At 39.6% G+C, this 15,614-nt stretch overlaps 1 protein-coding gene across 1 annotated transcript; it reads left to right on the top strand.

Annotated features, from left to right (window-relative positions):
• The first annotated feature begins 2,278 nt into the window (after nucleotides 1–2,278).
• wu:fi34b01 (cell surface glycoprotein 1) lies at nucleotides 2,279–12,327 on the top strand. Its single transcript, XM_056267331.1, has 4 exons — nucleotides 2,279–2,506; nucleotides 9,861–9,983; nucleotides 10,165–10,280; nucleotides 10,357–12,327. The coding sequence occupies exons 1-4, from the start codon at nucleotides 2,296–2,298 to the stop codon at nucleotides 12,325–12,327; spliced, it is 2,421 nt and encodes an 806-aa protein (XP_056123306.1). The 5' UTR covers nucleotides 2,279–2,295.
• Nucleotides 12,328–15,614: the final 3,287 nt, after the last annotated feature.

The raw sequence follows: 15,614 nt of genomic DNA, 5'->3' as shown, positions 1-15,614 counted from the left end.
AAATGTCAAACTTCAGAGGCATGTTATCTTGGAATGGTAATGGTATATGTTTATACTTCTCTCTAAAGGCGTAGGTTTGATTTTGAGATTGGTGGGGACTGGGGACATTCACAGAAGCGGAGGAATCAGGAAATTAATAGGATAATGTATTCAGGTTTTTAGTCTATATTGACCTTAACAATACGTTAATTCATTAATTCTGTAATGTTACAGGTAACTAATAAAGACAAGGAGGCAGTTTAACAGAGACTTAACCTTACTCCGTTAATAGTGCAATGCAATTAGTGCAATACTGTCTTGTTCCTTGCTTTTTGAAGAAGCAAACACGTCTGCATCTTTCATTAAAAGGATATAGTTCACCCAAAAACGCTGCTGAACACAAAAGAAGATATTTTGAAGAATGTCAATAACCAAACAGCTGACTGTAGCCATTGAATTCCATTGTAGGAAAAAAAGAATACTATGGAAGTCAATGGCTACCATCAACTGTTTGGTTATCGACATTCTTCAAAATATCTTCTTTTGTGTTCAGCAGAAGAAAGAAACTAGTTTGAAACAACTTGAGAGTGAGTAAATGATGACAGAATTTTCATTTTTAAATAAGTGAACTATCCCTTTAACAGAAATTAACTGTTGGCATATATGTTTTGCATCAATACTGTCAAGTTTGTCCTGTTGGACTCGACACACAGCAGTACTGTCAAGTGTCACTTGTGACCATTGCATTGAGACATGTTTTCAGGGTCCTAAGTGCACTAAAACTTCTTTCAGTCCAGCTGATGAGACTGGGATGACAAGGTTTCAACTTGATCAAACAGGCCTCTCATTTCAACAGACCAAGCAATGTTATTTTTTTTTCATATTTTATGGGGACTTTCCATAGACATAATGATTTTTATACTGTACAAACTGTGTATTCTACCCCCTACACTAACCCAATCACAGATAACTCTCTGCATTTTCAAAAACATCACTTAGTCTGATTTATAAGCTGTTTAAAAAAAAAAAAAAGGATTTCGGATATTGCCATCTTTATGGGGATATTTTGATCCTATAATAGAGCTAGGGTTACACACACTCACTCACACTCTCTCTCTCTCTCTCTCTCTCTCTCTCTCTCTCTCTCTCTCTCAAACACACACACACACACACATTCTCGATTATGTTTGCCACTTATTACAGTATACTATATTGTAAAAACGGCTGTCCTCAAATCAATATTTGACGCGATTTGCCCCGTATTCTTGAGCAGAAAACTGTTGATTTCTCCCTCACTTACCGCATATAGGTTTCCTAATTAATTCCTTCGGATGAGTTTTGCGCTTCGCACAACCAAATGAAACAGCCTCTCACAAGTTAGAAAGAAAACACACAAAGCCAATCAGTTTAGCGATGTTCAGGAGGCGGGACTCAGATCTATCCGTTTGTGTAATTGGTCATTTTTTGAACGATGACAAGCCGAAATGAAAACAAGCCGAATTGAAATAGGAGAAACAAACGAGGCTATTTTTAAAATGTAAGGAGTAGAAAGTACAGATAATTGCGTGAAAATGTAAGGAGTAGAAGTAAAAAGTCGGCTGAAAAATAATTACAAAAGTAAAGTATAGATACCCAAAATTTCTACTTAAGAAAGGTATATTTGTACTTACTTACTTACCTTTGTGATCTTTGCACAACTATTTTTGCCAATAACTCATCTATAGTCTATTTTATTTGTTTTCTCTTACTTTATGTTTGTATTTTATGTCTAAATATCCATCACAAAATGTAAACCTAGTCAGGACACAGTAGCAACTCCTAGCAACTGCAGCAGGGAAATAACCATCCCTGCAACCGGATACAACACCTTAGCAACGCCTATGTGCATGGGACCTCTAACGTTACAAATTCAAACTTTTAACAACTGTTTAAACTTTCAGGACAGGTTTTATTATGCCAACAGATTGCTATATTAAAATATATTTTTTGTTATTTAAATATAGGCTACACACGATAAAGCTGTAAGTATCTTAATAAAGTAAGACATAACCAGAATAATTTTTTTATTTGTTTGCTCATTTGCGGAATCAGGCTTCTTAATGTAAATAACGCTCGAAGATTAGATTTTGGAGGACAGAGAGAAGAAAAAACACAGGCATTGAATCTCGCGTGAGATGGATCTGGCAACTTGAAGTGGGCGTAACTTGAAGTGGGCGTAACTTGAAGTATTGCAGGCTGGAGATAACAGGTGCGATAATTAACGTAATGTACAAATGCTAAAAAAAACACATGTCACTGGAACACGCACGTAGCAGAATGGCGTATGGGAAAATGCGGCAGAAACTGTTTGTTTTTTTCACATGCATTATTTTAATAGAGTGCCGAAGTGTGCTAGAATTATCTGGAACACAAGAAGCAAACGATGGAGGGAGCGGGATTATATCAGAACAATCTATGTCAGACCACGAGGGAATTGTTGAGTCATTGGCTAATTTTGAGCACCTTGGTGACGACCCCAGTGTCGCAGGTAGGCCTATTGGTCGCTTGGTTTAATTTCATTCATGTGCTTGAGTCCAATGTAATGAAGGGGGAATTCCACAAGTGTTTGCAAAGCCTTTCCAGTTTGTTTTATTTATTTACTTATACTTACAGAGATGGCAAAAGTACACGCATCAAGTAGAAGTAGCTAGCCTACCTCTGTTTAAAGAGACTCTGGTAAAAGACGGACTAATTTTTTTATATTTTTATTTTTTTACTCCGGTTAAAGTAAAGAAGTATGGGCTGAGGCTCTGACATTAAGTAAAATTAACATACTCATTACTACCTGTTTTAGTGTCACACTGGTAACTGGACCTCACATCATATTAATACATTTAATACAAAAGAACTTGCAAGTTCATTTCAAATTTTGTTAGTTGGCCTACCTGTCAATATTTCTATCAGCATTTGTCTCCGGGACTGTCTCCAACTTGTTGCAAAATAACCACCTCATTGATTTTTGTTTGCACATAATGTACATTTATTTCATTAACATTTACAGTATTACATTATGACCATGTGTTATTACAATCACTTAAATACTCAAATGTACGTTAAATGCTACAAAATGATTGTTAAAAGGTTAAGTGCAGTTTTTCTCTTTATTCAAGTCCAAACTGGCACGAAGGTTTTCAGTCTGTAAATTCAATAACATGAAGTAAATTTTGAACATTTTATGCTTATAGTCTTTTTAAAAGCTTAAACTTTTCTTTGTGTGTAAACTGACACATTTAACTGCTTATCAACCAAGGGATGTAATGGTGTTGTCAAAGGTACCATCTTGGGTATGTGACGATACCAGCATTTTTACCCTTTGCAATTTGAGCACTGTTGAATGGTTTCTTAAACTAGAATTCTGATTGGCCATTGTGTTCACACACTCAAAATATGTCTGTGATTGGCTACAATGATCAACACTTCAAAAACATGTTGTAAAAATACATCTTTGACTCTTCACCGAGCGCTTGCACAGATACATACGGGAGGCGTCTATCAGCGGATCCCTAATGTATCCACTGATAGATGGATCCGCTGATCGATGCCTGCTTTCAAACGCTCCCATGTGTATGTGTAAGCGCTCCGAGAAGAGCGTAAACTTATGTTTGTCCCATTAATGGTATAAAAGCCGAAGTGGGTCCACATGGCTGGGGCATCTATTTGACTCTCACTGCTGTCCACCATCCCGTTAAAAACGTTTTCTTAGGCTAGTTAACTTGTTCCCCTCATTCATGTGCTGAGCGCTACCTCTAGGAGCCATGAAGTAGCGATGCTGTGAGCAGGGACCTATTTAGAGCACATTATTTTATTCATTATAATATCTATATTTGGCTCCAGCGTATCTATTCTCGTATTGAAAACAATATTGCCCTATTGATATTTTGTCCCACCCCTAGTGGTTATCATTGTTTAACTATAGTAACCATGGTTTATGGTTTTGTATGTGATAAACCGTCATTATTTTTTGTAAGGTGTTGTCTGTAAGGGGTATTGCTAAGTTAAATAAGAAGTAAACAAAGTCAAATAAGTCAAGTCATCATCATTTATTTCGTTAATGGAGATTGTTTCAAAGCAGCTTTACAGAGATAAACATACAATTTACGGTAACAGAGATTGTTTTGGCTTTATAGTGATTTTTGAATAATGTTATTTCCAGCTAAAGTTAGTTTTGATTGATTCACTTCCAGCAAAGTTATCATTTGTTATTACATTAGGGGCCACTAAGACGACGGCGTTCTCTCTAAACAGACTTTAAACGCGAACCTGTGACCTGATGGCGTTCACATGCGCATTAAAAATTGATTCTATAGTTATATTAGTTTGAATATGTGCGCAGGTTTGTAATTTCCCTACAAACCATGCCTAAACAAACTACTTGTCTTGCCTATACATTTGATAAAGAATTTTGTTTTATTTTATCACTTCGGGGTACGCGAACCGGATTTTCAACAACGCTTTATCTGTAGAGTGGGAAAGGGATCCTCCATAGGGAGAGGATAGTTGACACTTCAGCACTGCATTGTCATCGGGTCCAGGCGAATCTCCTTTGTCAGATCTGGATACGGCCTGGATCCAGCAGGTTGCTGGATAAACAAAGACACTAAAGTTAGCGTAGATCCCATTCTTCTTATGATGTAACGAGTACATCAGGATTTAAGGGAAGTGTTCCCAGTTCCGGCTGACCTAATCTATGCAGCGTAACATTATATTATAGAAGTCTATAATGTGTTATGTGTATGCCAGGTCAAATAGATGTGTTTTTAGTCTAGCTTTGAACTGACAGAGTGTGTCTGCTTCCCGGACAATGGTAGGAAGACTGTTCCAAAGTTTTGGTGCTAAATAGGAAAAGGATCTACCGCCAGCAGTCGTTTTTGATATTCAAGGTATTATCAACTGGCCGGAATTTTGAGATCGCAATAGACGTGAAGGACTATAATGCTTTAAAAGCTCGCTCAAGTACTGTGGAGCTAAACCATTTAGTGCTTTGTAAGTAATCAACAATATTTTAAAATTTATACGATGTTTAATTGGGAGCCAATGCAGTGTTGACAGAACCGGGCTAATATGGTCATATTTCCTGGTTCTGGTAAGAACTCGAGCTACTGCGTTTTGATCTAGCTGTAGTTTAAGCGTGCAGGGCAACCACCCAGTAGAGCATTACAATAATCAATTCTTGATGTCATGAACGCATGAACTAATTGTTCTGCATTTGTTAATGAGAGCATATGGCGTAATTTAGATATGTTTTTAAGATGGAAAAATGCAGTTTTACAGATACTAGACACGTGACTTTCAAATGAGAAATTGGTATCAAAGAGTACACCCAGGTTCCTAACCGACGACGAAGACTTAACAGAGCAGCCATCAAGTGTTAGACAGTATTCTAGGTTATTACGTGTGGAAGTTATTTGTCCAATAATTAGAATTTCTGTTTTTTCAGAATTTAGTAGTAGGAAATTACTAGTCATCCAATTTTTTATATCAGCTATGCATTCCGTTAATTTTGTGAATTGGTAAGTTTCGTTAGGTTTTGAAGAAATATGCAGCTGAGTATCATCGGCATAACAGTGAAAACTAATTCCATTTTCCCTAATGATATCTCCTAATGGGAGCATGTACAGAGTGAACAGCAACGGTCCTAGTATTGAGCCTTGTGGTACGCCATACTGAACTTGTGATCGATAAGACATATCTTCATGTATTGCTACAAACTGATAACAGTCAGATAAGTATGATTTAAACCATGCTAATGCAATTCCACTAATGCCAACATAATTTTAGGATCAAATGCAGCACTAAGATCAAGTAACACTAATAGAGAGATGCAACCGCGATCGGATGATAAGAGCAAATCATTTGTGACTCTGATGAGAGCTGTCTCGGTACTATGGTACGGTCTGAATCCTGACTGAAAATCCTTGCAGATATCATTTCTTTCAAGAAAGGAACACAGTTGTGAGGATACTGCTTTTTCTAATATCTTTGATAGAAAAGGCAGATTTGAGATCGGCCTGTGATTAACTAATTTTGTATGATCAAGTTGCGGTTTTTTAACAAGCGGTTTTATCATAGCCAGCTTAAAGGTTTTTGGTACATATCCTAGAGACAAAGACGAATTAATGATAGTAAGACGAGTATCTATGACATCTGGAAGCATCTCTTTCAGTAGCTAGTCGGTATAGGGTCTAACATACAAGTTGTCGATTTAGATGAATTAACGAGTTTAGAAAATTCTTCCTCTCCTATGGCAACAAATGAATAATTTTCCTCAGGGAGACTACAATGCACTGCCTGATGCGATACTGTGGTAGATGGTTGCATAGTTATAATTTTGTCCCTGATATTATCGATCTTATAAGTGAAGAAGTTCATAAAGTCACTTCTGCTATGCTGCTTGGACACTTCTGGGGTTGAAGCTTTCTTTTTCGTTAGTTTAGCCACTGTTTCAAATAAATACCTAGGATTATGTTTATTTTCTTCTAGTAGGGTTGAAAAATAAGCAGATCTAGCAGCTTTTAAGGCCTCTCTGTAAGCAATCGAGCTCTCTTTCCATGAAATCCGAAATACCTCTAGTTTAGTTTTCTTCCAGTTGCGCTCCATTTTTCTGGCTGCTCTCTTAAGGGCCTGGGTGTGCTCGTTGTACCATGGCGTTGGACTATTTTCTTTAATCTTCTTTAAGCGCAACGGAGCAACTGCGTCTAAAGTGCTGGAAAAGAGAGAGTTAAAAGTTTCTGTTGCAATATCGAGTTCTTTTAAGCTATCTGGGATGCTGAGATGGGATGAAACTGATTAGGAAGATTGATAAAGCAATCTTTAGTGGCAGAAGTTAGGCTATAGGTCTAACGTATTTATAACACGGAGTCGGCTTTGCAGCCCTGGCTAAATGTAATTTACATGAGACTAGATAATGATCTGAGATGTCATCGCTCTGCTGCAGAATTTCAACGGCATCAACATCTTTTCCATGTGATAATATTAGATCTAGAGTATGATTACGACAATGAGTAGGTCCCGACACGTGTTGTCTAACTCCAATTGAGTTTACAATGTCTTTAAATGCCAATCCCAATGCATCTTTTTCATTATCTACATGTATATTAAAATCACCAACAATTAGTACTTTATCTGCAGCCAATACTAATTCTGATAGAAAGTCCGCAATTTCTTTGATAAAATCTTTATAGTGGTCTGTGTACATTAGCCAGCATAATTCTCACATGTGATTCATCGTTTACACTATATATTTTTACATTAAGAACCAACACTTCAAAAGAAGTATATTTAAAACTAGATTTCTTAGTGGTTTTGAAAATATTACTATAAATTACAGCAACACCTCCCCCTTTGCCTTTCAGACGAGGTTCATGTTTATAACTGTAATCTTGTGGGGTTGACTCATTTAAAGTAATATAATCGTTTGGTTTTAACCAGGTTTCTGTCAAACACAGCACATCTAGATTATAATCTGAAATCATATCATTAACTATGAGTGATTTTGGAGTAAGGGATCGAATATTCAGCAACCCAAGCGGACACCACTCAGACAACCAACCATTGAGCGAACACAATCTACTAACTATCTCATCACTCCTTCGAACAGGAAGGGGGCCAGAGCAAATTACAGTGCCTGACATCGTACTTGCGAGTTCACACACCTCTTTAATATTAATTTTGGTGATCTCCGACTGGCGGAGTCGAACATCATTAGTGCCAACATAAATATTGATCTTCGAGAATTTACGATTAGCATTAGCCAGCACTTTTAAATTTGCTTTGATGTCAGGCGCTCTGGCTCCCGGCAAACATGTGACTATGGTGGCTGGTGTCTCTATTTTCACGTTCCGTGTGATCGAATCACCAATAACCAGGGCACAATCAACAGAATTCTCAGTGGGTGTTTCATTGAGTGGGGCAAATCGATTTGTTATGGTAATCGGAATATGGTAATATGAAAATGGAATGGAAAAGGTGTTTTTTGATCTGTGACTAGATGTTTGTGAGGATCAGTGGCACTTTTGTACACATGACCATCAGACGATTGCTTGTTCTGATAGAGGAACTGTTCACTGATGACATTGACCTGTCTTCAGATCGCTGAGTTTCCACACATTCAGAACGTTTTTAGTTTTCATTTGTATTTTGTCATTTGTATTTTGGTCTGTTTAATCGTTTTGAAAACTTAAGCGGTTGGGATCCACTGCAATTGATAATAAAGATGTCTTTTAGCATACAGTATTTTGAGTGATGATAGTTAAGCATTAAATTGCCAATAACTATTAGAAGTATCAGCCCATTACTAAGTAATCAAATACAAAACTACAATAGCCAGATGAAACTGACCTGCAATTTAAAGGGGTCATATAATGCCATTTTTGTACAAGCTAATATGATTCTTTAGGGTAAAATTAAAAGTTTGTAATATACTTTAATTAAAAATTCTCATTAGTATTGTAAGAAAACACTTATTTTACCTGGTCAAAAACAGCTCTGTTTGCAGCACGCCGTTTCAGTGCATATGACTTTAAATGATAATGAGCTTTGCTCACTCCGCCTCTCTGTTCTGCGCATACACCGTTTGTAACACAATAACACAATAACCATAACGGTTGTTCATTATAAACGTGGGATTATGAATTATATTGAGAACGTTGTACATAGAATGCTGTAATGTACCCTGAGTGTAAACCGACGCATTCATCGTGAAGCATGCAGCTGGCGATTTGCAAAGATTAATATAAATATTAATATAAAGATTAATAAAACGTTACACTCACTTTAGTTCTTCTGAAGGTTCAGCAGGAACACGAATAGGTTCCGATCCTTTATTCAGGTGCAGCTTCTCAGCAAAACCAGCTGATCCTCGTTTATAAAGCAGTCCACTGAGAAATGATTCGGCAAACATGAGAGCATTGACGTTGCTCGTGGGGAATATTCCCTTCGAAAACAAACACAGCCACTGCGTCTTCAGCGGTTCGGATTTAGGAAAATTAAAATGACTGCTGTGTTCGTTATTGCACCCAAGAACAGAACACCACAATCGCTTAGACGCCATTCTGCTCATAGACAGTGCTCCAGCATTTCAACAATGACCGCGCCAATCCGCGCAGACTATGATTGACAGGACGAGCGAGGGCGGGTCTGTGTTGAACCACTGCTGTCAATCAACAATCGCGGGAGGGGCGTCCGTTTTATTGACGTCACAAAAACGAACGGCTCAATTTGAGGCAGGGGGAAACATATAAGGAGATTAAAACAAAAACACTGGATGGATTTTTATCATTATATGATGGTTGTGTACAGGCACTGCCAACACACATTTCAGTACAATCAACTTGTAAAAGTGCATGTACCATTATATGACCCCTTTAAGTCCTAAACAGGGGTGCGTTTCCCGAAAGCATCGTTAGCCAACTATGGTCTCAAGTTCCGTCGTTACCAATAGAGTTCGATGGAAATTGCGATCATAGTTGGATAACGATGCTTTCAGGAAACGCACTCCAGATCAGATCAGTTTTGCCTCTCTGCTCCACCTGGGCACTTCTACTCCATTCTTGAGTATCTCGCATTGATGACTCTGATCGAAGAAACCTTTTAGTGGAGCCGCAGAGCTCGCACGAGCCGAATCGTAGTGCTTGCCAGTCAAGACTAGCCTATTCATGATTTATTAGAGATGCCACCAAATACAGATTTAATCTTTGAAAATGTAAGAAGTAGAAAGTACAGATATTTGTGTAAAAATGTAAGGAGTGAGAGTAAAAAGTGAAGTACTGATACCAGAAAAATCTACTTGAGTACAGTAAGTATTTGTACTTTGTTACTTCCCATCTCTGCTTGCTTACTTACAGGGCAACTAGTCAGTTCTTCTGAAGCAGCCTGGGATGCCATGTCTCCAAAATTGAGGTGTGGTGATGATCTCATGAAGTTGCAACTTAGTGGTCCAGAAGTAGCACAAATTGAGCTTTGTCGAGGTAACCTGTGAATGTATTTATTTGTTTACTAAATAATTTGATGCCAGCACAATATCTTAGTTTGTTGCATTAGTCTTTTACTGTCCCACTCAGACTTGACTTTTTTAATGTGAACTGCATAAATACAGGAAAAATCCATGTGGTTTAAGTCTTAATCCCCTTTTTTTCATGAAAATCACAGGTAATGGTGCACCTGTTCCCATTTCCAAGTTGCCACCTCACTGTGGACACACCATTCCCACTTACGGAGGTCTTGTCTATGCTACACCCTATGATGGATGTGGTATCATGCAACAGGTATTGCTTTTTCCATTCTACTTATTGTGAGCATAGCATAAGGTGGACCAACCTGGATGTTCATGATGCTTTTCAGGGAGGGAGTTATGTGATGCAGATGCAATGGCAGGGAAACTATGCAGTCATTTCTTGTCCTATGATCTCTACAACTGCAAATGAAACCTTCCTTGGTCCTCTTACTCCTGCATATCTGCAGATTCTACTGCCTCATTCTCCTCTTGATCACCAACATGGCAAACCAAAGCCTCCAGAGAAACCAATTCTAACCTCTATCCCCAGCGACACATCAGTTGCCCAAGCACCAATCCAGAAGCCTCAACTTCCAGGATACCCCCAGGACTTTTGGCCATATTACCATCAAGGCAAACCAAAATCCCCTAAGGAACCAGTTCTAACCTCTATCCCCAGTGACACATCAGTTGACCAAGCACCAACCCAGAAGCCTCAACTTCCAGGATACCCCCAGGACTTGTGGCCGTATTACTACCACCATCATCATCATGGCAAACCAAAGCCTCCAGAGAAACCAATTCTAACCTCTATCCCCAGCGACACATCAGTTGCATCAGTCCAGAAGCCTCAACTTCCAGGATACCCCCAGGACTTTTGGCCGTATTACCATCATGGCAAACCAAACCCCCCTAAGGAACCAGTTCAAACCTCTATCCCCAGCGACACATCAATTGACCAAGCACCAGCCCAGAAGCCTCATCTTCCAGGATACCCTCAGGACTTTTGGCCGTATTACTACCATCATCATCATGGCAAACCAAAGCCCCCTAAGGAACTATTTCCAATCTCTTTCCCCAGTGACGCATCAGTTGCTCAAGCACCAGCCCAGAAGCCTCAACTTCCAGGATACCCCCAGGACCTTTGGCCATATTACTACCCTCATCATAATCCTCGTCGTCATCATCATCATGGCAAACCAAAGCCCCCAGAAATACCAGTTCCAATCTCAATCCCCAGTGACACATCAGTTGCTCAAGCACCAGCCCAGAAGCCTCAATTTCCAGGATACCCCCAGGATTTTTGGCCGTATTACTACCCTCATCATAATCCTCATCATCATCATCATCATCATCATCATGGCAAACCAAAGCCCTCAGAAATACCAGTTCCAATCTCGATACCTAGTGACACATCAGTTTCTCAAGCACTAGCCCAGAAGCCTCAACTTCCAGGATACCACCAGGACTTTTGGCCGTATTACTACCATCATCATCATCAGCAGCAGCATGGCAAACCAAAGCCCCCAGAGATACCAGTTCCAATCTCGATCCCCAGTGACACATCAGTTGGTCAAGCACCAGCCCAGAAACCTCAAATTACAGGATACCCCCAGGACTTTTGGCCGTATTACTACCCTCATCATAATCCTCATCATCATCCTCATCATCATCATCATCATCATGGCAAACCAAAGCCCCCAGAGATACCAGTTCCAATCTCGATCCCGAGTGATGCATCAGTTGCTCAAGCACCAGCCCAGAAGCCTAAACTTCCAGGATACCCCCGGGGCTTTCGGCCATATTACCATTATGACAAACCAAATTCCCCAGAGATACCAGTTCCAACCTCTATGCCCACCACATCAGTTTCTCAAGCACCAGCCCAGAAGCCTCAACTTCCAGGATACCCCCAGGACTTTGGGTCAAATTACTACCCTCATTACCATCATGGCAAACCAAAGCCCCCAGAGAAACCAGCTCCAGCCATCCCCATTGCCTCCCCATCAAGCTCACCAGCAACATCCCAGAAGCTGCAACCCCCAATGTACCCTGGAGATATATATCATCTTTATTTGCAACAGCTTTATTCGCAATACCCAGTTCAACCTCCCAAAAACCCTACCATGCCACCTATAACTACCACCCCTCAACCCTGTACTACTACTGTAGCCGCTGAATGCATACCATCAGCCAACCAGCCTCTCAATGACCCACTCCAATACTATATACAACTTGGTTCAATGTTTTCTGAAAAAGACCCTATCGCACTTCATTTTGTGGACTTTTCAGAGATTGCAGCTGACTCTTTCCCGTGAATATTCAGAAATCGTTTAGTAATGGGCTGCACTTGGTTTTGAAAGATTGCTTCCTGCATTAATACTAATGTAGGTTGTGTGGGTGTATGTAGAGTGACTGCAAATTGGTTCCTACTCCTAACATCAACATGCGGGTGTCTGCTTCATTCTGTTATAATTGCCTTAAAACATTCAATAAAATTAATTTTTTGAAATGTACATTGCAGTTTCCTATCTTAATCCCAAGTGTTTTTTTATTATTTTTGTTTAAAAATCTGGTGTGAAATTAATGCCTAAACAGATCTAGTTCACTGCCTTTTTCAATTTCTGATACCAGGAAATGAACAGTGTTCCGAGTGATGGTTATTAAAATGCTTTTATTTTTAGCTCAACGATATATAAACTAAACTGAAAATGCAAGGGCTAGAACTATCAGCTCTGCAGCAGATATTAATATCCAAACTATAGTGAAAACTATTTATTAGCACGGTAACTTATATCAGCAGTTTAAGACCTTAAATTCATAAGCATATAACACAAGAACACTTCTCTTTAAAATACCAACAAGACTTTGATTACTCTTAAAACATAAAACTAACTCAAACACATCTAACTCAAATACACACACACACACACACACACACACACACTTTCATACGAGTTGCAGAAATTAAGTGAGGAAAGAATGAGATGATGAAATCCCATGTTTCTAGCACTATATGACATACACTTACAAGACATGACCTGAATGAACCATCAATCATTAATTTAACCCTTCTATCGTTTCTTAGGATGAGTTAAAATGAGTCCTTTGCTCAAAAAGGGATTGGCTGGCGGTCTCTTCGTGTCTGGATTGATGTCTTGGGTTGCCAACCATGTGGTGTGTTGGCGGATGGATGGAGAGTCTCGTGGATGTTTGAAATTGGAAGCGGGCTTTGCTGTTGAATCGTTGCCCGAAACTTTGCAGCAAAGCTTAACTTAGTTTCTTTTCCGTTGATAGTCTCAGTTCTAAGTAAGAGAAAGACAAGTTAGATGGCTTGAAAGACTTGCAAACTTTAACCCATGTTCTTCTAGGGTCTTTTTTCTACATGGCTACTCTAAAACGTCTGAATCGACTTCTAATGCTTCATTCGTGTCTTAGATTTAAACTCAAATGGCAGTCCAGCCTCTCAGGGGAGTTCTGACCAATTTGACAGTCTTTAGTTAAGAGGAGGCTGTTTCTCCTCTTTGCATAAATTACCTTATCTGTGATCTCTTACCATCCCACTTTAAGCAGAGAGTACAGAGAGTAAAGTTTAGTCATGATTTCTTATAAGAATACAATATATTTTACACGGGTTTCAATCAAGCCATCTTCTGAATTATGAGCATACAATCATAGGAAACAAGAAATACATTCAGTGAACCATCCAATAGGCTAATTATAATAATTGCATGAATTATGTATGATCTAAGCACAATAGTCACATATATCATATATATATATATATATATATATATATATATATATATATATATATATATATATATATATAGTAGACATGATATAGGATTATGCAGTTGAACTATGTTTGACTAAAAGTCCGTCTAGCATCGTTCTTTGGAATGATTTAATTTATTTTAATATGTAAAGTCTGAATCTCTGTGGGTTTAAAGCGATTTCAACCCTGGGGTTACCCGGAGGTCCTTAGGAAGAAAAAGGTCTGCTTTGCTCTGTCTCGGGGGTCAAACAACCTCTGGCGTTATCTTTGTGGGGCTCGAGCGGTGCCATCTTCGAACCAATCTGTCTTTTGCAAACTACCTAATGTTGGCAACGTTCTTCCTTTAGCTAGGCTCATCTCTTTGAAGCTTGCATGGCCATAAAGTACTTAGCTGGGTATGTTAGTTAGCTTAGACTGGCTGGAGCATCATTTAGGGTGCTAGGTTGTTGATTTGGGGTCTAGAGTGTTGAGTTTTGGGTGGAATTATGTTTGAACTAATCATCTGGAAGATTCATTTGTGTTTGGTTCGCCCTCAAATCCTACATAAATCAACACAAGGTGAGCTATTTTTTTTTAATCATGAATCAGCCTGTATTCTGCCCCATATAGGCTATTTCTCCATCCAAATGTTAATTTAAGTAGAACTGCTCTGCAATTAGCATGGAAAGTGTAGTTGTATTAAAGCGGATGACTTCTACTTTAAAATTCCTCATCAAATACTCCTGGCCACGAGGTCCTCTGTGGCCTACATGTTGTGTTGACTGTCTGTGGGAGTTCATTAGACAGAAGCTGGCCCTTGGCTCTTTCTATGACGATGGACCGGTTACCTTTACTGGCTGCAGCAAGAGCAGCAAAAACTGTCCATCCTCCCGGTTAGTGTGCGCTTGTGATCAGTGGCTTGATGTTGTGTGTCTTATGTAATGTTGATTGTTTTTAGTGTATAACTGTATTGACTGAGATGATATAGCTACAAGGCAACTCCAGCTCAGCATCCGAAACTTGTGTTTGAGGAAGTGTGCTGGCAAGAGCATGCATTAAGATGTGCAAGGCTGTTTCCCAAGCAAAGCAAGGGCAGTGGATGAGATAGGAGGCCGTCGAAAGGAGAAAATTCTCTCGGAAGGAACTATGTGGCATGAAAGCTTCTCAAATTAGTTTCATGTTTCGAGCCACCCATGGTGTCCTTCCATCTCCAGCGAACCTCAGCAAATGGTACGGGGGAGATCCTACGTACCCCCTCTGTTCATTTCCAGCTAACCTGAAGCACATCTTGGTTGGCTGCGAGGTAAGCTTGACGCAAGGTCGTTATACGTGGAGGCACAACCAGGTACTGAAGTATCTTGCAGCATCATTGGACTCAAGACGGACTTCCATCAATGCCCTACCTCCTCCATTATGTCTTTGTGCTCCAATAAAGTTGTTTGTGGGGGAAGGGGCAAGGGAGATCAAAGTGAAGACCTCAGATCCTGGCCAGCTGGGTGGAGCTTGTGACTGGAAGCTTTTAGCTAACTTGAATCAGAGGCTTTGTTTTCCACCTGAAATTGTAGTTACCAGTCTCAGACCAGACCTTGTGCTTTGTTCCTCCACATTCCGAACTGCGTATATCATAGAGCTTACTATACCCTGGGAGGATGCTGTGGAGGAGGCCTGTGAACGTAAGAGCCTTAAGTATGCTGAGCTAGCAGTCGAGGTGGAACAACGTGGCTGGAAAGCAAAGGTTTGCCCTGTTGAGGTTGGCTGTCAAGGACTTTGGAATCCGAGGCCAAGCCCATCGGCAAGCTGTTAAAGGAGAACTCCGGCGCAAAATGAACCTTTGGTCTAATTACACAT

The sequence above is a fragment of the Rhinichthys klamathensis genome, unplaced genomic scaffold (genome assembly GCF_029890125.1).
Source record: "Rhinichthys klamathensis goyatoka isolate OS25496 unplaced genomic scaffold, OSU_Roscu_1.1 h1tg000011l_1, whole genome shotgun sequence".
NCBI classification, from domain to species: domain Eukaryota; kingdom Metazoa; phylum Chordata; class Actinopteri; order Cypriniformes; family Leuciscidae; genus Rhinichthys; species Rhinichthys klamathensis.
Note: the sequence above shows the minus strand (reverse complement) of the source record. Positions and strands in the feature narration are given on the sequence as shown.